Source organism: Lampris incognitus, chromosome 19, assembly GCF_029633865.1.
Source record: "Lampris incognitus isolate fLamInc1 chromosome 19, fLamInc1.hap2, whole genome shotgun sequence".
Taxonomy (NCBI): Eukaryota; Metazoa; Chordata; class Actinopteri; order Lampriformes; family Lampridae; genus Lampris; species Lampris incognitus.
In genome coordinates this window covers 31,919,174-31,945,485 of record NC_079229.1, presented here as the reverse complement: position 1 = coordinate 31,945,485, position 26,312 = coordinate 31,919,174, and the positions used below count along the sequence as shown (strand labels likewise).

The 26,312-nt window shown below is 47.2% G+C and overlaps 1 protein-coding gene across 1 annotated transcript in view; it reads right to left on the bottom strand.

The window, feature by feature from the left end:
- The window catches only part of LOC130129652 (cadherin-10-like), a 46,923-nt gene extending 23,418 nt beyond the window's left edge, over window positions 1-23,505 (bottom strand). The window contains 2 exon segments of the mRNA XM_056299241.1: window positions 3,550-3,844; window positions 23,269-23,505. Coding sequence (XP_056155216.1) covers window positions 3,550-3,844; window positions 23,269-23,505 — 532 coding nt within the window.
- Between the last annotated feature and the right edge of the window lie 2,807 nt (window positions 23,506-26,312).

Genomic DNA, 26,312 nt, shown 5'->3' with positions numbered 1-26,312 from the left:
CCCCCCCCCCCCCCCAGCACAGCACAGCAGGGGTGGAACAGAGGCCGCGCACCCTCTTGTTTTTATGCATGTATCGATTAGCAACCCCCGTTTTTATATTATACATCTACACTGATGAGCCAAAACATTATGACCACCCACCTAATATGCTGTCGGTCCTTCATGTGCCGCTAAAACAGCGCCGACCCACCGGGGCATGGACTCCACAAGACCCCTGATGGTGTCCTGTGGTATCTGGCACCAAAATATTAGCAGAAGACCCTTCAAGTCCTGTAAGTTGTGTGGTGGAGCCGCCGGGGATCGGACTTGTCTGTCTAGTACATCCCACAGATGCTCATTTGATTTTGATTTTGATATACTTTATTGATCCCCGTGGGGTAACTGCCCTGCATTTAACCCATCCTAGCTGTGTAGCTAGCAGCAGTGGGCAGCCGCCGTGCAGCACCCGGGGACCAACTCCAGCTCTTCTTTCCATTGCCTTGCTCAGGGGCACAGACAGGAGTATAAACTCTAACATGCATGTCTTTTTTGATGATGGGGGAAACCGGAGCACCCAGAGAAGACCCACCATAGACATGGGGGTAATATGCAAACGCCACACAGAGGACGACCTGGGATGACCCCCAAGGTTGGATAACCCCGGCGTTCGAACCCAGAGCTGTGAGGCGACAGCGCTAACCACTGGGCCACCGTGCTGCCCATTGAGATCTGGAGAATTTGGAGGTCGAGGCAACACCTTGAACACTTCATCATGTTCCTCAAACCATTCCTGAACCACGTGTGCAGGGTGGCAGGGTGCATTATCCTGCTGAAAGAGCCCACTGCCATCAGGGAATGCCATTGCCATGAGGGGTGTACCTGCTCTGCAATGACGTTTAGGTAGGCGGTATGTGTCAAATTGACGTCCACATGAATGGCCGGACCCAGGATTTCCCCTAGCAGAACATTGCCCAGAGCATCACACCCCCTCCACCAGCTTGTCGTCTTCCCACCATTCATCCTGGTGCCATCACTTCCCCAGGTAAACGGCGCCCACATACACAGCCATCCACGTGATCTAAAAGAAAACGAGACTCATCGGACCAGGACACCTTCTCCTGCTGCTCCATGGTCCAGTTCTGACGCTCACGTGCCCATTGTAGTTGCTTTCGGCGGTGGACAGGGGTCATCATGGGCATTCTGTCTGGTCTGCAGCTACACAGCCCCATACACAGCAGGGTGCAATGCACTGTGTGTTGTGACACATTCATCCTGTAACCATGTGACTTGTGCCACAGTAGACCTTCTGTCGGTTCAGACCAGACACCAGTAAAAAAAAAAAAAAAAAATATGTGCGTGTGTGTGTGTGTGTGTGTGTGTGTGTGTGTGGAGTTGTTTTCCGGGGATGACTGGGCTGACAATGCTAGTAATTAAATTTAAAATTGTTCCAATAAGACGCTGTATTTAAAAGATTATCTGTGCCACCGCTGTAGCCGTCGCAGGGAGCGCCTTACCTTGTTTATTTTTCAGTCATCATAACGGCTCTGAATGATTCTCATTTAATTAGGCAGGCTGTCCACACGCTTAGTCGGCTTCATTATTATGATTGATAAAGTCCCATTGATCCAGTAAGACTGGCGTTTTGTTACATCTCTGTCCTGTTTGAACCATAAGCCCTTTAATCCTGTCCGCCGCGAAATGCACGTGCGCACACAAGCACGTGCACATGCGCTCACACACACACATTGTTCTGTTTGGTAGTTCTTTGGTCAGGGTCTGTAGTATGGACCATAATTGAGACTTTACATATTACACACCCAACTCTTGTGGCGTTACACACTCTCGGGGGGGGGGGGTCGTAGTAATGATATGCGTGATCACACGTGGCGTTGATGCACATCTGAGTCCAGACGGGGCTCAATGTTCGTGTCAGGGGTTAATGGGAGGCACGGCCTTGGATCAAACCATCAGCAAGACACCTTATAGAATATTACAGTCATGGCCCTGGGTTTTAATGGCATGTTTCACATCTCCCACTCGGAGAAATGTTTATGGTAAACAAATGCAGGGGTGCAACATTGATAATGCTTGTACGTATTAGCTTACCGATACACAACCATGGGCTGGACTATTTTATATTAGTTTGTGAATTAATGTGAATAAATTCTCATCTGCAGTAAAAAAAAAAAAAAAACAGCTCAAAATAAAGTCAGAAAGATATGCATCTACTTTTTGTTCATGTAAATCGTGTTTTCTGTTTCTGCTGTAGGATGTGATCTTTCCCCTGCCTTTAGTCTTTTTATACACACACATACACACTGGCACCCCACCCTAAGGACATTACCCATCATGCACACATACCTTACCTACTCCAGTTTTGACTGTATAACAAGTCGATATCCAGCTACAATATTTCCATTAGCATATGTCAATATACATGCACCTGACCCTCGGTGTTTTGATTCTGGAAGTGTGCTGTATAGTTTTGAATGATTGAAATGAACGGATGAAGGAAACATAGTAGCCAGAACATTAGCTGATCAAAAACAAGAAAAGAAAAAACACATCGTGTTAATTTTGTCATGGTTGTGTCGTCTGGGCCATCGCCTGTTGCCCATCCCCGATTAGTATTTCTGCTCACCTGTGCCCCATTTTCCCGAGTAACCCCGATTGCCCCATTTATCTGATTGCCCAATGATTGCCCCTGCTTTACTCACCTGTCCCCCATTTCCCTGATCGGCTCTCCAGCAACTTATATATTCCCCCTGGTTGCCCTTGCGCTTTGTCGGATCATCACACGTTGACTTTTGGTCGCCGGATGCATCGCGTCTTGTCTCTAGTCTTTCTTGCTGCCTGAATCTACGTTCCCGTGTCGTGAGTTTGTTTATGTTAATAAAACCTTGTTCTAGCCAACCGAGTCTGTCTCCGCCGTCTGCATTTGGGTCCTCAACTCCTGCTCCCGGTGTGCCAAATTTAAAAGATAGCATGGCAAAATTCACATTTCAACTCGTGCTGTGGAACATCCCCCCCCCCCTCCCCCTTTTCTCCCCAATTGTACCCAACCAATTGCCCCACTCTTCCGAGCCGTCCCAGTCGCTGCTCCACCCCCTCTGCCGATCCGGGGAGGGCTGCAAACTACCACATGCCTCCTCCGATACATGTGGAGTCACCAGCCGCTTCTTTTCACCTGACAGTGAGGAGTTTCACCAGGGGGACGTAGCGTGTGGGAGGATCACGCTATTCCCCCCAGTCCCCCCCCCCCGAACAAACGCCCCGACCGACCAGAGGAGGCGCTAGTGCAGCGACCAGGGCATATAACCACATCCGGCTTCCCACCCGCAGACATGGCCAATTGTGTCTGTAGGGATGCCCGACCAAGCCGGAGGTAACATGTGGATTCGAACCACCGATCCCTGTGTTGGTAGGCAACAGAATAGACCGTTTAACTACCCGGACGCCCCGGAATATTTCTAACATATCTAAACATAGTTACACACTTGGTCTATGCCAAATACGTAGACCAACTGAGCACAAACCAATGGGAGGAAGGTTTACTGTGATGCTACATACCAATGTAAGACATCTCGGGCACGCTGGCAAAGTACGGGTTCTTGGTGAACTTGGGTTCGTTGTCGTTGATATCGTGGATCTTGATAATGAACTCGGACTCGCCCTCCAGCGGCATGTTGGAGTAGCGGTTGACGGCCTTGGCGTGGAGGATATAGTAGGCCTTCTCTTCCCTGTCCAGCCTCTTGGTGGCGTGGATGTCGCCAGACTTCTCGTCAATCTTGAACAAAGTTCCCGCGCCCTCGCCGGTGAGAACATACCTCACGCTGCCGTCGCCTTTATCGTCATCCGAGTGAAGCTGTTGGAGGGGGAGAAAAAGTTGCACGGGAATGTCACCTCTGGTTATCAACAGCCGTTAGAGTCGCCCCTATCCTTAAACCGCGATGCTGTGGCGTAGGCACTTGACAGAGAGGCCCACGCAATCAAAAACAAGGATTTTTCTGCGGGTAATTTTTACAGTAGCAGAGCAAATATTTTACTATTCATCCAGATTCTTTTCTTCTAATGTGAGAAAGGGAACGTTTTGTTGTAATTGACACCGCTGTGCCTTTAGCAGGCTGTCAATGCATCTGATTGCTGGCGACTTTGTCTTATAATGCCCCAGTATAACACCATATTCCAGTGGCAGCTAGTGCTAACAGTTTTTTTTGGGGGGGGGGTGAGGGGGGCACAATTTACCTTGGCGCAGCACACCTGACAGCTGCTTTAATGTCCACACAGTCACAGAGTTATTAAGAGCCCCCCCCCCAAAAAAACAAATTGTTAGCACCGGCCGCCCCTGCCATATTCTCTGTTTTAATGTTTTTATGGCTAATGCTATGTTATGTTGCCTGCTGCGAGACAACGGTTACCGTCACATGATTCTCCCCCTGAAATAAAACTGTCTGTCTAGTAAGCTTTTCAGAGCATGTGCATGATTTCCTATAGCCTTTGGGCACACCCAATAATATTTAAGACCACCTACATATCCATGCTCGTGCTTTCCGGTGCTGTACAGTGGTGACGGGTGCCTGCGGCACGTCAGAAATGTTAGTGTGTAATTCATCTTTTATCTGTCTTTGTTCGCCCTGATTCAAACATCAACATCGGCCATAGATCTGTGAAGTGCTGGGTGCCGGAAAAACTGGAGACGATCAAGATGCACCTAACATCTTCTATGCAAGCTTTTTGGTAATCTACCTTCTGTTGCCGACTCAAAACGCTAACTGTAAACACGCGTGTTTCCACTAGTGATGAGAGGAGGTAGCGTACTGTGGAGTTTCAGTCAGGGCCTTCAGTAGTGAACTGCATCACACACACACACACAAATTTCTCATATTAGTGCCGATACAGCCAACATGGCCACATACAAAATACACTATATACACTACTGGATCAACACCAACAAAAGAGCTGAAATGCAATCCATCCATCCATCCATCCATCCATCCATCCACAACACACACCACTGTGCACTATAGCAACTACTGCAGCGTCCCCATCAGATCTTCCTTTATGTCACCCAGCAACCAGATTGCACACGAACACCACATGGCACAAAAACAACTAGAAGAGTGCACTCAGTAGACTAGTTGCAGCGCGCCACCAGACATACTATCTCCCTTCTCGGGTGCTCAGACTTGGCAACAAATTCGCTCTTTTTTTTCACCTACCAGGAGAAGGGGCTCTTATTAAAAGACTTCAGATGTGTTTAACCGTCACAGTTTTTTTATGATATGAAATGAACGAAGGTGAATGGCTTTAATCCATTCTAAGGCAATAAAACGACGGTAGACAACATAGCTCAGCCATGGGAAATGTTTTATTGTAGCTGAGATGATTTCCAGCTGGGACTGTGATTAATCCGACTCTAGAAATTGTAATTTTACAGCGGAGTTTTAACATTGGTGTCTATGGCCTCTCCACGTCTACTCCCCCTCATGATGAGAGTTAAACAAACACGGCAGCAAGGTCAGTACAGTGAATTATTTTTGGGTCGTCCGGTGTTCCTCCAGTTCTCCTGTGCTGAGACCAGCAGTGAATAATTTGCTGACTTATGAAATAGGATACGATCCACGTCTCGTTTACTTTCAACACTCATACCCAAATACATACAGTGTCGCCGCCCGATCCAAGTCGACCGTGTACATGTGTGCAGCGACAGAGAGCAGCGTTGGTCGAGCGCGATTGAGGAGAGGCGATAGCGAGAACAAACGTTGTAATGGCCGCAACCAGACGAGGTTCGTGATCATACAGTCATAAATGTACAGAAAGGTTTTAAGGCTGATAGGTCCATTGGTTGCGAGATTAGCCACGGACACATGAGACCAAACACATGATCCCCTCCAGGCTACTACCTGGCTGAGATGACAGACAAGTTTCCACAGTTGATGTCGTGTTCGCCAGTTACTCGCACATCCATCCATCTATTATCCAAACCACTTATCCTGCTCTCAGGGTCACGGGGATGCTGGAGCCTATCCCAGCAGTCATTGGGCGGCAGGCGGGGAGGCACCCTGGACAGGCCACCAGGCCCAATTTCAACAAATTCAATTATGTATAGCCACAATATTATCAGTGTGCCACCTTCAGTTCAGTTAAAAAAAGATGTGCCCACCAACCTGGAGTTGAAGTTCCACCTCACTTGAGAGACTCGTGGCAGCCTTCTCTCAAAAAATTCATCCAGTAATCCAGTCCGTTTGGGAGAACATGTAAAAAATGCAGAAAATCCTCCCAGATTCTCAAAAAACAGTAGATCAGCTACAAGATCGTCAGTAGCTGTGAATGTGGTGGCCATTGTGCTTAGTTCGCTCACAACCCGCCAAGGCTCAAGCTCAAAGTTAATGATGACACTGGGACTAGCACCGACACATCGCAGGGCTCCAGTGGCGTTCTGTCTCTACACATCTAAATTTGAGTAGCTGATGATACGGTCACTCAAAGTTGTAATCAGTTTGCAGCTTCGGGCTTCAAGCAAAGGCTAGCAATACCACCGGTGCTGGTCCAAGGAACTGTGATGTGTTTAGATGATATAGGAAATCCCTGCTCAACCCCAAAAGAAAACAAGTAATTTAATTCAGACACATTTCAGGCACACTTTCAATTTAACTATGAAAAATAGATTTCTTTTTTCCCTTTTTTTCCCCCTTTTATTACTTTATTGATCCCTGTGGGGAAATTCTTCCTCTGCATTTAACCCATCCTAGCTGTGTAGCTAGGAGCAGTGGCAGGGAAAATTAAGTTAAATTATGATTTTGATTTTGACAGGGCTAGCAGAGAAGGCCCTGATGGCCCTGACAGCCCACCACTGATGAGAGGTTTGACTCTTTTTACTGACTTGAGTTTGTATGAGTTACTCGCTAAAGAGAGTCATGTTTTCGAGTTACTCGAGTCACCGAGTCAGTCGCCCAGAGCCTGGGGATTCCACCACCGGCCCCAGCGCCTATAGAGCATGTGCACCAGAGACTTCCGCCGTCACCGACCGAGCTGGCTACCTTCCAGTTTAGCCCTCCTCCGCTAACGTGAGTGGGATAAAATAATTTAATCACAGGGCTCTTCTGGACTTTCCAAATCTTATTGAACCAAATGGATCAAATTCTGATAGTGATTGTGATGCAAAAAAAAAAAGTATCACTAAACTTATCACTGACATTTAGGCCTTTCTACCTGCCCAGGGAGTTTGGACAAGTGTTTGTCACTATTGTATATATTCACGCTCGTCCTAACACCAAGATTGCGGCAGGTGTAATACATGACATACTGGCTAAGTTAGAAAAAATTGCACCTGAAGCCCCTAACCTTATAATCGTGGACTTTAATGGCTGTTCCATAAAAAATGTACTGCCCAACTTTTACCAATATGTTAACTGCCCAGCAAGAAGAGAGAGGACACTTGACTTGTGCTTTGGTTATATTAAGGAAGCTTACAGGGGCTATCCAAAACCACTCCTTAGGGACTCAGATCACAATATGGCCCACCTGGTCCCTCACTACAAATAGAGGCTTAAATCCAGAAAGCCTGAGCTAAGAACTATTAAGAAACGGGGTGAGTTGTCAATGGAGTGCCCTTAGGTTGTTTTGACTGAAGAATATGGAAAACCTTTATTGCCACTTGCAGTGACTCGGACGAACTCAATTCTGTGGCGACGGACTGTATATTATTTTGTGTGGACTGTGTAATCACAGAAAAAAAAAACAATAAAGGTTTTTCCAAATGATAAACCATGGGTAAATAGGGAACTCAATATGGCATTGAAAAAGAAAAGGTGGGCTTTTGAACAGGGGGATTTTTCCCAAAGGAAATACATACAAAAGGAAATAAGGCAAATGACCAGTGATTGCAAGCATGAATACAGATTGAAGATTGAGGGGAAGATGAGGGGTAATGATTTAAGACAGGCATGGCAGGTGGTATACAAAATTATAGGGAAGGAGAAGAAGAGACATGTTAGTAACAATGGGGATGATCCGACCTTTGCTAATGACCTAAATACATTTTATGCTTGGTTTGATTCATCAGATTTCTCTGCTGAACGCACCTTAATTAGGTAACAACTTGATTGTGACCAGCCCGTGGTCACAACCGCTGAGGAGGTTTGTAGAACCTTTAAAAAGGTCAATCCAAGAAAGGCAGCTGGTCCTGACAAGATCAGGGGTAGGGTTCTGAAGGGGTGTTGGGAACAACTTAACCCTGTGTTTGGACAGCTTTTTCAAATGTCACTTGATACACAACATAGTATCTCCCGGGCATGGAAAACTTCACTCATAAAGCTGGTACCAAAAATGTCAAAACTGTCTGTTTTAAATGATTATCGACCAGTTGCTTAGATCAATTGTAATGAAGGGCCTCGAGAGGATTGTTTTAAAACATGTCCTTTGGGAAGTGCAACATGAACTTGACCCCTTATAGTTTGCATATAGGAATGGACGGAGTATGAAGGATGCTCTTTTGTATATGCTGCATAATATTTTTTGTCATCTTGATTGGCCCAAACAATATCATCGTGATCTTTTTGTAGATTTTTGGTCGGCATATAATACTGTCAGACCCCATATTATGATGGAGAGATTACTGCAGCTAGGAGTAAATAGTAACATCATCAGATGGCTATAGTCCTTTCTGACTGAATGATTACAGTGCGTCAGAGTAAATGAGGCAGTGTCTTCTGCTATTACTACTAACTGCGGATCGCGGATCGGCCTCTACAGCCATCTGAAGACAGATTTCCTGGACTACACGTTGCACTGGAGAACAAGTTGCACTCGGCAAAAAACGCATTGTTGTGAGGGGAAAAAACTTACGTTGCTTCAGTGTATAAGTCGCATTTATATGGTGATACAGTATTTTCAATTGAATCACAAGATTACACTGTGCCATCTAGTGGCCTTGGTTGAATTGTAGTATATTCGTCCAACAAAATTGCATCTATCTGTCTATCTATCGATCTATCTATATATATATAAAGCAAGAGTGTATGTTTGTATGTTCACTTAAAACTCCAGAAATACTCATTGTAGAACAAAAAGAAAGGTGTCTTTACAATCAGCACTTTCTAAGGATTACACAGTTCGAAAAATATTTCAAAAACCAAGTAAAAATTTTGATTTATTTGCGAAATTGAGTTTATTTTTTGGCAAGCGCTAGCTCTTTCTTTCTGGTCATCCAATCCTCTCTCTTCTTATCTCTCGATTACTCAGGTGTACTATAACTCACGAACCACAGCGACACCTACAGGTCAATTATATATATATTTCTTGTTTATATTATTTCTAGATTTCTAAAGCAAGAGTGTATGTTCGTATGTTCGCTTAAAACTACAGACATACTCATTGTAGAACAAAAACAAAGGTATCTTTAAAATCAGCACTTTCCAAGGATTGCACAGTTCGAAAAATATTTGAAAAATCTAGTAAAAAATTTGATTCATTTGCGAAATTTAGTTTATTTTGTGGCAAAATGTGGCGTCTTTTTGATATTCGATGCCATACATTGGTATGTCATATCAATCAAAGGAATTTGTCAGCCGCGATGCCAGGGTTATTAGTGCAAATTGTCACCCTGGATTTGAGGTTGCAAGAGTGAGAGTGGTGAGCACTCTTAACTTACTTATCACAAAGCACGTGACAATTTTTTGTTGCCACAAGACACACAACGTGGTTTACCCTGAGGCGCTTGAGCACTGAGCGACTAATACACACATTGGCAAAGAAGCTTGATGACTGGATTGAAAGTTACGACATTTGATAATTTTCATTAATAACATTCGTTTATTCAACATTCCTTTATCACATGTATCATATCATAAATTACCCTATATTTCATCATCGATTATATCGTAAAGATGACATCTTGTTGGTTGTTTTGATGAGAACATTTCCCCAGGGCAACGCCGGGTACCTCTGCTATTTTATATATATAAAGCAAGAGTGTATGTTTGTATGTTCACTTAAAACTCCAGAAATACTCATTGTAGAACAAAAAGAAAGGTATCTTTAGAATCAGCACTTTCCAAAGATTGCACAGTTCGAAAAATATTTCAAAAGCCAAATAAAAAATTTGATTTATTTGTGAAATTGAGTTTATTTGTGATGATTTGCAGCGGCGGTGGTGGATTTGCGGTGATTAATGCACACATTGGCAAAGAAGCTTGATGAATGGATTGAACATTATGACGTTTGATAATTTTTGTTAATAAGATTAATTTATTCGACATTCATTTATCACATGTATCATATAAATCTCTCTCTATATATAGCAAGGATGTATGTTTGTATGTTCGCTTAAAACTCCAGAAGTACTCATTGTAGAACAAAAAGAAAGGTATCTTTAGAATCAGCACTTTCCAAGGATTGCACAGTTCGAACAATATTTCAAAAACCAAGTAAACATTTTGATTTATTTGCGAAAGAGGCATTCCAATGATGCTTTGTGGAGACTTCCGGCAAATCCTTCCAGTGGTCAAGGGAGGCACTACACCTAAAATTGTCAATACTAGCCTGAAGACACGCGACGTGGTTTACCCTGAGGCGCTTGAGCACTGACTAATTAATACACACATTGGCAAAGAAGCTTGATGAATGGATTGAAAATTATGACATTTGATAATTTTCATTAATAACATGCGTTTATTCGACATTTGTTTATCACATGTATCATATCATCAGTTATCCTATATTTCATCATCGATTATATCGTAAAGATCAGATCGTGTTGGTTGTTTTGGTGAGAACATTTTCCCTGGGCAACACCGGGTACCTCTGCTAGTTGTATATGTTGCTTTGGGGGCGGCACAGTGGCGCAGTGGTTAGCACAGTCACCTCACAGCAAGAAAGTCCTGGGTTCGAGCCCCGAGGTAGTCCCACCTTGGGGGTCGTCCCGGGTTGTCCTCTGTGTGGAGTTTGCATGTTCTCCCTGTGTCTGCGTGGGTTTCCTTCGGGTGCTCCGGTTTCCTCCCACAGTCCAAAGACATGTAGGTCAGGTGAATCGGCCATACTAAATTGTCCCTAGGTGTGAGTGTGTGTGTGTGTGTGTGTGTGTGAGATGGCCTGGTGGCCTGTCCAGGGTGTCTCCCCGCCTGCTGCCCAATGACTGCTGGGATAGCATCCAGCATCCCCGCGACCCCGAGAGCAGGATAAGTGGTTCGGATAATGGATGGATGGATGGATGTTGCTTTGGAATATAAGTTGTGGGACCAGGCAGACGAGTAAAAAAAACCATGACTTATAGTCTGGGCAATACGGTATCTATTTCTATCCACACCAGTGCTTGAAGTGCTAGAAACAATTTTAGTGTTTCCAGTTCATTGTGTGCATTTCAGCAGCTCCACCAGCCTATAGACCCTGGAACAGAAACTTTGACAGCTCTGAGATTTCCCATGTATGTTGCTGAAAAGATGTGCATGACCTTTAGCGAACCAGCCTTGCACGGCTCACCTTGCATCCTAAGGACAACAAACGGCTGTGGCCCGAGTGTTTAAGACGCTGCTTATATTAGGGGGATTGCGCGGGGGTGGTAATCATGCTTTGTTTACAGCAGGGCTACTGTGGCATTTTCACTATGCTGTAAAACAGAATGCCAGTGGGTCACCGTCTGTGAAGTACCAGCATGAGATGTGAGTGGGAGTCCCTCTACCCCCCCCCCCACCTCCATCCTCCACCCCCGGCCCGCCAAGCCCAGAGAGATCAACGCTTTTCACCAGCATGCCAGAGAGACGCTCCTCCTCTCGTCTGTGTGAGCGTCTGGTTATTTGCTCTCCCCGTCTCTGCCTATCTTCTGTCTGATTTATTTTCTTTTACAATTATTAATTTATTCGCTTATCTATCTATCTATTTATTTATTTATTTAGTTGTTGTTGTTGCTGTTGCTTTTTTTTTCTGCTCCTGCATGACTAGCAGCTTAGCATGCTCGGGACATTTTAATTCCACTAGCAAATCCCCCCTCAACATATTTATCTCTGAGAACTCATCAGACGCTTGTTCGCTCTTTTCCCTCTCCTCCCCCCCTTCCTACCGCTGCCGCCCTCCCCCCTCCTTCCTCCCCACTCCTCCTGCCCTTTGATGACCAAGGACAGGGTGGCATGCACAGCGATAACGCAGAAGAAAGTACAAACGGGGAAAAACCAAAAACGAGGTAAAGAAACGAAACAAAAAACAATACGGTTTGAGACACGGGAAACACTTCAGAGTGTGGTCACTGCGACACTACACGGGCGTTTGCCCAGCGAAGCAGCAGTGTGTTGAGATACAGTGGACACTCACGTGTGCATATGCACGTGTGTGTGTCTGTGTGTGTGTGTGTGTGTCTGTGTTTGCTTGCTTTTGGCCGTTTGAATGCGTGTTTGCCTCCAAGCCAGACAGCAGAGGATGGGGGGTGGGGGCGCTGTATGTATCTACGAGCGTGCTTGGCTGCTGCCAGTGGACAGACTGAGGGAGGATATTGTGGGTTGTAGCTGGGTCACGTGGGAGAGCGCTGCAAAGTCTCCATTCTCATCACATATTAAAAAGCTTTTCATCCCAGGTGCTCGGCAGTTTTACTAATTCATGCTGTTGTTGCAGGGCAAGGCCGGCACGATGGAAACGCACAGCTTTGTGGATTAAAATCATTAACGTTATTTTGTTTGCCCAGTTCAACGAGACCAACGACGTGACAGTCGGAATTTCATGTCTTCTCTGTCTAAAGACACACACCAGTGACGTCCGGGTAGCATCACGGTCTAGTCTGTTGCCTGCCAACACGGGGATCAGCGGTTCGAATCCCTGTGTTACCTCCGGCTTGGTTGGGCGTCCCTGCAGACACAATTGGCCGTGTCTACGGATGGGAAGCCGGATGGGGGTATATGTCGCTGCACTAGCGCCTCCTCTGGTCAGTCAGGGTGCCTATTCGTGGGGGAGGGGGAACTGGGGGGAATTGCATGATCCTCCCATGTGCTATGTCCCCCTGGCGAAATTCCTTACTGTCAGGTGAAATTACGTTTGCGGCGGCCTCACCCAGTACTGTCCATGCAGTGTCTTTGTCCATGTCCGCGCCTAAGTTTGTGTCTTCGTTTGATGGCTGGGTGAGCTGGCACTGGATCGGCTGGGGGAGCTTGGTCTGCTGTCCTGTGGGCCCAGGAAACATGACCCTGCCTGGAGCTGCACCCGAAGGGGAAACACAGAGGGCGGTCTGACAGGACGCAGAAGCGGGGAAGGCTAAGTTAACTGCTAGCCCATGCAGACCGGCAGTTCCGATAACACCGAGGGCGGTCTGGTGGCGGCCCCGCCTAGTGTTGACTGTGTTTTTGGTGTTGTCGTGTGGAGTGCGGGGAGGTGTGTTGGGGGTGTCTGTCTGGGAGAGCTGGCATTGGATCGGCTGGGAGAGCTTGGTCTGCTGCATCCGGTGGGCCCAGGGATCACGGCCCTGCCTGGAGCTGCACCTGAGGAGGAAACACCATGAACAGTCTGACAGGATGCGGCAGCAGGGCAGGCTAAGCTAACTGCTAGCCCATGCAGACCGGTAGTTCCCGACAGTCATCCTGGCATTCGCTCTCTTGGACAGTGAATTTTTTTTGTTGATATGTTGGATATATGTATTTTGTAGTTTTTGTAGTTTTTTTTTTGTAGTCTGGATATAAAGGGTATGTGTTCTTGTAGTATGGATATGTGTTTTTGTTTTTAGCTTCCTGATTCCTGAAAGGGGGGGAAAAATCCAAAAAACAAAAACAAAAAAAAAGCACACGCCAGCAGGGATAGAGTGTTGAATTTTGTCTTCTTCTACCCTCCTTTTGTTCCATCCACTTCAAACGGCCGTTGGAGTGACTGTGGTTGTTGTTTCCTATTGTATCCTCGGGTTTCATGTGTTTGTGGTTCTGCTTTGCAGTGTGTGCTCTCAAACCGAGGCACAGCCGGCTAAAAACAGTCCTCTCCAATGTTATCTTCCTCCCGCTGCTTCAGCTGCAATGTTCTTTTCTATGATTGTCTATCCGGCCGCCTATCTCTTACCGACGTGACAATCCAGTTAATAACCGTCACGCCCACCCCCTCCACTCCACTCCACTCGGCGGAGACGCGAGATAGACAGTGTGACATATGCTTTGTCGATTCTCATTTCTATGGAAACGGAGTGATCTTGTGGTTTCGAGGAGCCTCGCTTCCCCTCCCCGGAGGATATTCTGAGGCCTCGTCGAGGATCGAAACCCTGACGTTTACTTGCGACAGGGAGTGTGACCCTGTCCCCTCCGGTCGCCCACCTTGCTGGGGGAAGAGAATTTACTGCTGCCCTGCAAGTCAAATTAGGGGGGGAAAAACTCTCCTGGAAATCAATCTAGCAGCCCAACGTGCATTCACAATGGCCCCGTGATCAATTTTTATTGAAAACACAATTAAACTGTCACCGGGAGGGAGAGAAAGAAGCCACATGTGCATTCAGTGTGGTCACCAAGAAACCTTAGTGTGTCGATAGAGAGCGTTTTGTCCTCCCGTGGCACCAATTCATAATGAAGGCAGAAGGCATGACACCGCATGGGGACTTTTCCCGCCTTCTGAGAAGCAGGTAGGGCCACGGATGACAAAACAAGCCTGGTGCACCAAGGGCAGCGCGTCATTATGTATTTTGTGATAATTATCGCACGGGGCCGCTTTTCCTGCAGCGCCACGGAATCGGCGACTTTCCACAGTTTCTGCCATGTGACGCCATAAAATTTCCAATCAAGCAGTTATTTTTCACAGGGGAGGATTGTTTCTGTCTCTCATCCTTCCTTCCTCCATCTTTCAGCTTTAGATGGGCTGTAAACTTAAGAGGCGCTCATCAAACATCTGTGTGTTGGGGGGGGCACTAAGGAGGATGGTGGCTCTGAAATAAATCAGTTTCGAGTGCAGCGAGTGCTAGCCGTGGCCGGGATCTGGCCACCATTTTCTATCTTGCCTCCGTGTTAGCTCAAGTGACTGCATTGGAAACGGGCTGTTTAGGGCAATTAGCCAGTTAGCCTTTCGGCCTTATGTCCCGGCCTGTGGGGTCTGGCTGCCTTCAGTATCGGCAGATGGTCGCCCAAGACTGTGAGCGAAAATAGCTTATCACATGCCTGTTGATGTGTAAAGTTAAGCTACACCGTCGCAGCCTCTTGAGACGTGAATGTTGAATCATCTAACGTATTACAGCTCTTGTGGAGTCTGCCTTTGTTTCTTTTCCAGTCCTTCCCATTTTTTAATCCTTATGCACATCTTTTTTTTTTCTCTGTTTTGATTTCCCCCTCCCCCTTTTTTCTCCCCCGGTTGTACCCGGCCAATCACCCCGCTCTTCTGAGCTGTCCTGGTCGCTGCTCCACCCCCTCTGGCGAGCTGGGGAGGGCTGCAGACTACCACATGTGGAGTCGACAGCCGCTTCTTTTCACCTGACAGTGAGGAGTTTCACCAGGGGCGCGTCGCGCATGGGAGGATCATGCTATTCCCCCCAGTTCCCCCTCCCCCCCCCGAACCGGCACCCCGACCGACCAGAGGAGGCGCTAGTGCAGCGACCAGGACCTATACCGACATCCGGCTTTCCACATGCCGACATGGCCAATTGTGTCTGTGGGGACATCCGACCGAGGCGGAGGTGACACGGGGAATCGCACCAGCGACTGCCACGCCACCTGGACGCATGCATCTTATCTTCTCATAATTATAGGCACATCTCCATAGTTGGTGTTCGGTCTGCAGTCATCCATCTGGCCTTCGTTTGAACAGAGTTTGGCTACCAGAATACTTAATTGGAACAGTAAAAAAAAAAAAAAAGTAAATAAAACTGGATAACCACAAAGTAGTTAAACTGCCTCAATGCATCGCTGTGTTTTGTTGCACCGTGTAAACAGCAGTAGATGGAGGATAGCGTGGTAATGCCATGGCAGTGTTGGCCAGTCTTACGCAAACATCTCCTCGCCCTTGTAAATGCTGTCAGACATCTGTTTGCCTGCCTGATCTCCACACGACCTCATCACACCCCTTCTAACGTTCACACCACAAAGGGGACCAACGTAATTGAAGTGTGCGTGCGCACACACACACACACACACACACACACACACACACACACACGCACACACACACACACAGTCTCTCTCCTAGGCAAACACACAAGTGGGGAACCTATTACCTAATCAACAAACACTGATAATGTGTGCTCCAGGTTACTGCTGTACACTGCGGGTATCTGTGTTTGTGCAAGTGTGTGTGTGCGTGTGTGTGTGTGTGTGTGTGCATGTGTGTGTGTTTTCGTGATGGGGGAGCCGCGGCGCATAAAACAGCCAACCCTGTGCCTTATTGCAAACACCCTGCTTCTCTGCCAAGGTGAGCAGCTGGTAATGGGGAGCATGGAAAGGGACCCAGAAAACAGACCCCCCTGTCTCGCCCCTCCTAACCCTACGACAAACAAACACACACACACACACAGTTACTCTCTAATTCAAACCAACCAGCACACCAATCGTCGACATAAAAAAAAGTTTGGAGTCCTTCCCCGAGGTCTTTTCAGTATTTCAACTGCTGAGTCACACAGAACCAGGAAGCATATTATGCCGTGTTCATCTGCTATTTCTTCCCCGTTTCCTCTTATTACCAGCCTGTTACTGCAGGGCAATGTTTGTGTTTGTGCGAGTCCTTCTCTGTGTGTGTGTGTGTGTGTGTTTGTCAGTCCACATCCGTGCGGGTCGGGATGCTGTTGGGCTGCTTGCTTGGGACTGCGATGGTGGAGTCTACCCACCAGGCCCTGAACCACTGGGGCCTATCAGGAGCTGTAAATACTTTATGAGATATGATAGTGCAGCACAAACACTCTTCAACCACAGGCCATTAACCATTTTCAGTGGAAATGTGCCCTTTGGTAAAACTAGAAATAATGAAATAAACAAACACGCTCGTCCCCCAGTGACAGCCAGGCCCCTCCGAGGCCCGTATGCAGCTCGCCTGCTAATGAGAGTCAGTGTACGATTCCCTGTCCTCCAGGGAGGGCAGAAGAAAAAAAAGGAAAAAAAAAAAAACGCCGGCCAATATACCAAGATTAGCAGCCAACCAACCGGTGCTTAGGCAACACACTTTCACCGGTCTCTCCCTCTGACCTCCTCTCGATCGCTCCTCCCAACGCCTTCCTTTATATCCGACCGATTTTGTTTCCCTCGTTCGGGGAAAGATCGCCATTTCATTCGTTAGCGCGCCCCGACTCGATAAAGCCGTAAGGAGAGCGCGCGAGCGTGGGGTGGGGGGGGGGGGTTTGCCTGAATAAGTGACGACGGGGTGTTGTAATGCAAGTGTGTCTTCACCGTTCTATCTTTCGCCGCGTGTCAAGAGTTGCTCGCATGTTTCTAATAACCTGCCATTGTGCTGTTTCCAGTTCCTTCTTTTCTCCTGCGGACAAAACGTGTGATTGTGCTGCGGCGTGCTCTCTTGTTGGCATAATGTCACTTGGCAATGACAAAAGCGTTCCCCTTTTTTCCTGCTCCATCTATCCCCCCCCCCCACACACCCCAACCCCATCAGACCAATTACATACAGTGTGACGAGAAAACGAAGCAAAAAGCCCTTCCACTGGAGGGTGCAGATGCAGACGTGCTGTGCTGTGTTTAAACGCAAAACTATTGTAGTCGTTTTCCGGGTCTCGTCCAACACGTGGGTGTTGTAGAGAAATTTAAAAAAAAAAAAGACCCCAGTGATTGTGTGCAGATAAGATCCGGGCGCCGCGTGGCAACAGGCTACTCGAGCTGACAGTGAAGGAGAGGACCCAGCTGCGTGTACTTGGGCGGGAGGAGGGGGGAAGGATGGAGGAGGAGGAGGCCGGAGCTGAGGTCGCGCGACTGCTCGCGGGGTTGCGATTAAGCCCGGCGCTTGGCGGTTGATGCCCCTAATGGCGTCTTCGGGACAAAGACTCTCGGGCCGCGGCCGCCGGCTCTCGAAGCGCGGCTCGTCAGTAAGTGCATGCCACACTGATAGTCCATTCTTCCTTCGCCGTTCCTCCTTGCAGCCGCTGAAAGGACAAACGCTGCATCAATCAATGCTCTCTCAGAAGAGCGAGTGGTTTCATTATGTTCAGTAAGGACTCCCAACCTCATCTTTCCTTCTTCTTTTTTTTTCTCCCCCTACTGTTCTTTTCTACTTTCGCTCTTTGTTCTCCCCCCCCCCTTCTTATTTTCTTCTTCGACGCCCGTCTTCTTCCTTCCGCCCGTATCCACGCTCTCCTTGCGCCGCAGCGAGCGCCGTAATCCTTTTAGACCGGGGCTGAAAGTCAAGCCTGGCTCGGGGAGGACGTACGTTGTAGAATCTCATTTGGCTGGATGGCTCTATCCACGCCGACCGTACACACCGGAGGAATGCAAAACACCCCGGCTCCATTCAGCTCGTCGCACAAAACAGCCTTTCTTCCTCCCCAGCCGTCCTGACCTTGCCCGGGCGCTTCAGCAATCGCCTCGGTTACAGTAGGTAAGCAAAGAGGAGACTCCTATCTTGATTTCCGTTCCACCGCATGTAAAGTGAGCATTATTTGGTCCGTCTTGCCCCCCCCCCACCCCCACCCCCACCCACCCGAAAATGTTATCTGGGTTGACACGGTTTTCGTTTTGTCGAACAAGCAACCCCCGCAGGAAGCCGGCTCGGGCCGTGGGGTGCCACGACCTCTTTAGGCCGCCTTGATGAAAGCGGAGTGGACGCGGTCCAAGCCGGCGCGCAGCTGACAGTAAGCACAAAATATACGGGGCGGCAAACTGCAGCCGGAGGACGGGGTAGCCGGGGTACGGCGATGGGCTGTAGCACGCCGTAGTAGCGTTAGCGTGTCAAGAGCGCCGTCGTCTCATAATGTGAACGATGAGATAATGATAAGTGGATTCTCAGAAGGCCGGGCAGGGTACCGCGCTCTCATACTGGCTTTGCTGTGAGTATGGAAGAGGCCAGCTATTCCCTAAACTCCTTTCACGGCCCTTCCCTCCTCCGCTTTAGCCTGAACGCTCCGCTATTAAGATGACCGCTTACAGCTTACGTCTTTCATGTGAGCCACCCATTAGAGGGAAACAAACACGATTTTCAGCATTATCTCGCTCCCTCTCTCTCTCTCTCCCCCTCTCTCGCTCTCCCTCTCCCCCCCTTTCTCCTCCCTCTCTCTTCACCCATCTCTGTCTCTTCTCTCCCCCCCTTCCTCTCTCCCTCTTGCTCTCACTTTCTCCTCTCTCCTCCTCTCTCTCGCCCTCCCCTCTCTCCTCACCCTCCCTCTCTCTCTTTCACTCTCTCTCTTCTCTCCCCTTCTCTCTCTCTCTCTCTCCCCCCCCTCTCTCTAATGCTGAAAATCGTTGTTTGTTTCCCTCTAATGGGTCGCTCACGAGAAACACGTAAGCTGTAAGCGGTCATCTTAATAGCGGAGCGTTCAGGCTAAAGCGGAGGGAAGGGCCGTGAAAGGAGTTTAGGGAATAGCTGGCCTCTTCCATACTCACAGCAAAGCCAATATGAGAGTGTGGTACCCTGCCCGGCCTTCTGAGAATCCACCTACCACATACACACACACACACACACACACACACACATATATATATATATATATATATATGTTGTGGGGATAACACTTCATTAGCAGCTGTAACACTGAGCAGCCTTCTGCGTGTCTCTGAAATGCCACTGAAATTGTGTGGAAAACCTCTGCCAGTGATGTCAGAGCCTGACAATCTTTAAATGTGAAAACTACAACGTTACTTCCTGGTTTGCTGCTACATTCAATGGGCGACAATGAAATAGACATTTATGCACAGACTACCATTAAGACTGCTGTTCGTGATTGACAGGGAGGGTTTACACTGAAAAACAAAAGCAATGGGGGGGGGGCAATTCACAAATATGTATTCGAAGAGGTTGTAAGTGATGACAATAAAAATAGCAACTTTTGCTCTCTTTTGCATGAAAGTTGCAATAAAATTAGCGACTTCTGAAATATCAGCATGAGAGAAAACTCGGGGGAAAAAATCGGAAGTATGCTGTGTTATCTTCTGGGAAGTGGTTTTTACCTCTGTCGACTAGCAAAACAAAACATCCCCGAAGAATCGACAAGCAACAGAAAATACACAGCATTGGAAAAAGACGGGCTGAACAAAATAAATGACTGAGAGTATTGGAGAGACAGACGGAAAGATGTTGGAGGATGAGAGAGAGACAGCGAGACAGAGATAATGAGCAAGAGAGAGAGACAGACAGACTAGGAATGAGAGAGCGACACAGAGACAAAGCAGTGGTGAGAGAACAGCCGACTGACGTTGGCTTTGCATGTTGAAACTTTTATGCAACCATTTGCAAGTTGCAAACTGCATGAAACCAGATTTCCACGCAACATACGCCACGCAATTAGAGAATGATCAAAGTCTCGTGCAGCACAGTCGATTTAATTAGTTTGTGCAGTGAAATGGGTATTGTCTTCTCGCTACATAATATCTGGATTGTGCTACATTTGTGTTTTTGTGATCTACTTTGTGTTGTTTTCTTGCTGGGTGATCATTTGGATCAAGTCGTATCGTTTTTTGTTTTGTCTCCTGACATGGACTACTTTGTTTCATCATGGATTTCAGTGGTGAATATTGCGGTTATAGATGTTGGTGTGAGTATAATATTGAGGTTATAGATGTTGGTGTGAGTATAATATTGAGGTTATAGATGTTGGTGTGAGTATAATATTGAGGTTATAGATAGTAGTGCGAGTATAATATTGCAGTTACAAATGGAGGTGCGAGTATAATATTGAGGTTATAGATGGTGGTGCGAGTATAATATTGCGGTTACAAATGGTGGTGCGAGTATAATATTGCGGTTATAGATGGTGGTGCGAGTATAATATTGTGGTTATAGATGGTGGTGTGAGTATAATATTACAGTTACAGATGGTGGTGTGAGTATAATATTGCAGTTATAGATGGTGATGTGAGTATAATATTGTGGTTACAGATGGTGGTGCGAGTATAATATTGCAGTTACAGATGGTGGTGTGAGTATTATATTGCAGTTATAGATGGTGGTGTGAGTATTATATTGCGGTTATAGATGGTGATGTGAGTATAATATTGTGGTTACAGATGGTGGTGCGAGTATAATATTGCAGTTACAGATGGTGGTGCGAGTATAATATTGCAGTTATTGATGGTGGTGCGAGTATAATATTGCAGTTATAGATGGTGGTGCAAGTATAATATTGCAGTTATAGATGGTGGTGCGAGTATTATATTCCGGTTATAGATGGTGGTGCGAGTATAATATTGAGGTTATAGATGGTGGTGCGAGTGTAATATTGTGGTTATAGATGGTGGTGTGAGTATAATATTGCAGTTACAGATGGTGGTGTGAGTATAATATTGCAGTTATAGATGGTGATGTGAGTATAATACTGCAGTTATAGATGGTGATGTGAGTATAATATTGTGGTTACAGATGGTGGTGCGAGTATAATATTGCAGTTACAGATGGTGATGTGAGTGTTATATTGCAGTTATAGATGGTGGTGTGAGTATTATATTGCAGTTATAGATGGTGGTGTGAGTATTATATTGCAGTTATAGATGGTGATGTGAGTATAATATTGTGGTTACAGACGGTGGTGCGAGTATAATATTGCAGTTACAGATGGTGGTGCGAGTATAATATTGCAGTTATAGATGGTGGTGCAAGTATAATATTGCAGTTATTGATGGTGGTGCGAGTATAATATTGCAGTTACAGATGGTGGTGCGAGTATAATATTGCAGTTACAGATGGTGGTGCGAGTATTATATTACAGTTATTGATGGTGGTGCGAGTAAAATATTGCAGTTACAGATGGTGGTGCGAGTAAAATATTGTGGTTATAGCTGGTGGTGCGAGTGTACTATTGCAGTTACAGATGGTGGTGCAAGTAAAATATTGCGGTTACAGATGGTGGTGCGAGTATAATATTGCGGTTACCGGTGGTGGTGCGAGTATAATATTGCGGTTACCGGTGGTGGTGCGAGTATAATATTGCGGTTACCGGTGGTGGTGCGAGTATAATATTGCGGTTACCGATGGTGGTGCAAGTATAATATTGCGGTTACAGATGGTAGTGCGAGTATAATATTGCGGTTACCGGTGGTGGTGCGAGTATAATATTGCGGTTACCGGTGGTGGTGCGAGTATAATATTGCGGTTACCGGTGGTGGTGCGAGTATAATATTACGGTTACCGGTGGTGGTGCGAGTATAATATTGCGGTTACCGGTGGTGGTGCGAGTGGGGCTAAGCTGTGTAGGAAAACACGAGGAGAGGTGTCAGTGCAGTGACGCTACAGGGTGTGCTAGGGGAAGAGATGCAGCCTAGAAAAGGCTAAACGAGTGTGGGAGAAAGACTCTAATAGCTCATAAAGGAGACCAATGGATCACCTCACACCCTATTGAAGGATCCAGAGCCACTGGGCCTCCACTTTCCCCTTTTTCTCCTGTTCCACTGAAGCTCTTTTTCTTTGAAAAATCATCACAAATGATGACGCTTCAACAGTCACTAGTCTGACATCATCACCTGACACGTTATCTGCGTTGTGATTTGCTGTTGGGTGAACACTTAGTTTCAGGAAGTTGAGATGTTTACAACTGTTGAGGCTGAGTTTCGAATTAGTTTTTTTTTTTCCACCCCAGTTGAAGCCATCCAATTACCCCACTCTTCCAAGCCATCCCGGTCACTGCTGCACCCTCTCTGCCACCCGGGGAGGGCTGCAGACTACCACATGCCTCCTCCGATACATGTGGAGTTGCCAGCCGCTTCTTTTCACCTGACAGTGAGGAGTTTCGCCAGGGGGACGTAGCGCATGGGAGAATCATGCTATTCCCCCCAGTTTCCCCCCTCCCCGAATAGGCGCCCCGACCGACCAGAGGAGGCGCTAGTGCAGCGACCAGGACACATACCCACGTCCAGCTTCCCACCCACAGACACGGCCAATTGTGCCTGTAGGGACCCCCAACCAACCAAGCCGAAGGCAACAGGGGGATTCGAACTGGCGACCCCCATGTTGATAGGCAACGGAGTAGACCGCCACGCTACCCGGATGTCCCCTTGAATTAGTTTCAAGGGCGTCACATGATGCAACTCTGGTTTCAACCAAGTTTCACTCTGTAAAGCCAGCCTGAGAGAGACAGCACCTAAATAATAACGAGAGACTGAAAGTAAAGGGGGCAGCATTTATTCCCAAGAAAGTAAAACAATCTGCGCCTGCAGAAAGGAAAACGTAACAAACCGGGATTCAGATTAAAACGAATCCTTTTTTTTGACACACTACCTTTCCAACATACTGCATGTCCGTCCCCGTGTACTCCTCCAGCAAAAAGAAATGGTTCCACATCCAGCCTCGTTTGGACCGCCGGAGCGGCACTCCATGGGCGTCCTCTCCCGTGAGTCCCGAGGACCCCCTCCGCCCCCCAGTAGTCCTCCTCAGAGCCCTAAGCCCCTCCCCTGGAAGGCTGAGATGGGCCGCAGTCCAAAACACCAGCAACAAGCATGCTTTTCTTCTGTCCATGGCCCAGACGACTACGACCCTTTCGCTCTCTTGCTCTCCCCCCTCACTCTCTCTGTCTCTCCCCCTCTCCTCCCTGGGTGGTCTACGTCCAGCGGTCTTTGGTCAGAGTATTGGAGCAGTCCTCATGCTGCACTCGGCCGCCGTTGCAAAGGCTACTCGCTCTCCAATAGGTTGGCCACCAGCACCTGGAATACACACACACACACACACAGAGACTAGTTAATACTAGAAGATGGAGTTTTGTTACTGCAGTAGTACTCGCTTCATAATCTGTCTCTCTGTCAAGTGTAAGCACACACACACAAACTGTATGCATGGGATTATATAGATTTAGATAATCCCATGTATTGAGATTTATACATGGGGTAGCAAAAGGGGGACACGCAGACATTCAGGGGTGGCACCTCCCCCCAGGGACTGAGCGATCTCAAGTGTCGGTATTCGGCTGCTCATAATTCCAAATGCACCCCCAACCCAACTGCTCCCATCGTTGTAAAACAACTGAAAAAAAAGGAAAAAAAATCTGCCTGCCACCAACATGGGCCCTCAACAAAGCTGCCCTGAGTGGGCCCCCTCGCTCAACGGCCCCCAGAGGATCTGAAGCCATCTGCTCTGCTGCTGGGTGGCATGGCCAAATCTACGCTATAAGCACTGCACTCAAATACTTTGTGCATAAATACAATGGAGTATAGTTTCAGCAGGGAGTATGTCTTCTTCTTTTTTCTTTTTTTTTTTTTGTGGATTTTCCCCAGCTTTTTCTCCCCAGTGGTATCCGGCCAACTACCCCAAGTCAATTTTATTTGTATAGCCCAGTATCACAAATTACAAATTTGCATCAAGGGGCTTTACAGCAACACAACATCCTCTCCTTAGACCCTCGCATCAGATAAGGAACAACTCCCCCGTCCCGGTCGCTGCTCCACCCCCTCTGCCGATCTGGGGAGGGCTGCAGACTACCACATGCCTCCTCCGATACATGTGGGGTCGCCAGCCACTTCTTTTCACCTGACAGTGAGGAGTTTCGCCAGGGGGATGTAGCGTGTGGGAGGATCACGCTACCCCCCCCCCCCCCCCGCTCCGAACAGGAGCCCCGACTGACCGGAGGAGGCGCTAGTGCAGTGACCAGGACACATACCCACATCCAGCTTCCCACCCGCAGACACGGTCAATTGTGTCTGTAGGGACGCCCGACCAAGCCGGAGGTAACATGGGGATTTGCACCGGTGATCTCTGTGTTGGTAGGCAATGGAATAGACCGCTACACCACCCGGACGCCCAGAGAGTTTGTCTTCTTAACAGATTAGTCATTTGAGTTACCTTACTTTGCTTCAACAGCCATCCACCCGCTCATGACCTGTGGATACTGTATGCTGCCCTGAACATCAAGTAAGGACACGAAGAAACACTCAGCACAGGTACAGCAAGTCCTGAATGAGACCAGCCAGTGCACTCAGCTCCTAAAATCCACACTGGGGAAAGACCTCCTCAGCATATACACATCCATCAGGTGTTAGCACCACATGGGCTCAGGCTTCATACTGCACCATCCAGCAACCCAAACTTGTGTCTTCTTGTACTTATTTGTTGTTCATTACCTTTTTGAGCAGCAAAGTCACTTAACAGTAATCCTAGATGTGATAACTGTCCTGTCTCCTGCAGAATATCACTAGATGTGGGAACTGTCCTGTATCCTGCAGAATATCACTAGATGTGATAACTGTCCTGTCTCCTGCAGAATATCACTAGATGTGATAACTGTCCTGTCTCCTGCAGAATATCACTAGATGTGATAACTGTCCTGTCTCCTGCAGAATATCACTAGATGTGATAACTGTCCTGTCTCCTGCAGAATATCACTAGATGTGAGAATTGTCCTGTCTCCTGCAGAATATCACTAGATGTGGGAACTGTCCCGTCTCCTGCAGAATATCACTAGATGTGATAACTGTCCTGTCTCCTGCAGAATATCACTAGATGTGATAACTGTCCTGTATCCTGCAGAACATCACTAGATGTGAGAACTGTCCCGTCTCCTGCAGAATATCACTAGATGTGATAACTTTCCTGTCTCCTGCAGAATATCACTAGATGTGATAACTGTCCTGTCTCCTGCAGAATATCACTAGATGTGGGAACTGTCCCGTCTCCTGCAGAATATCACTAGATGTGGGAACTGTCCTGTCTCCTGCAGAATATCACTAGATGTGGGAACTGTCCTGTCTCCTGCAGAATATCACTAGATGTGAGAATTGTCCTGTCTCCTGCAGAATATCACTAGATGTGGGAACTGTCCCGTCTCCTGCAGAATATCACTAGATGTGGGAACTGTCCTGTCTCCTGCAGAATATCACTAGATGTGGGAACTGTCCTGTCTCCTGCAGAATATCACTAGATGTGATAACTGTCCTGTATCCTGCAGAATATCACTAGATGTGAGAACTGTCCTGTCTCCTGCAGAATATCACTAGATGTGGGAACTGTCCTGTCTCCTGCAGAATATCACTAGATGTGATAACTGTCCTGTATCCTGCAGAATATCACTAGATGTGAGAACTGTCCTGTATCCTGCAGAATATCACTAGATGTGAGAACTGTCCTGTCTCCTGCAGAATATCACTAGATGTGATAAGTGTCCTGTATCCTGCAGAATATCACTAGATGTGATAACTGTCTGGTCTCACTAGATGTGATAACTGTCCTGTCTCCTGCAGAACATCACTAGATGTGAGAACTGTCCTGTCTCACTAGATGTGATAACTGCCCTGTCTCCTACAGAATATCACTTTCTAGTAAAAAATGGTAAAAAT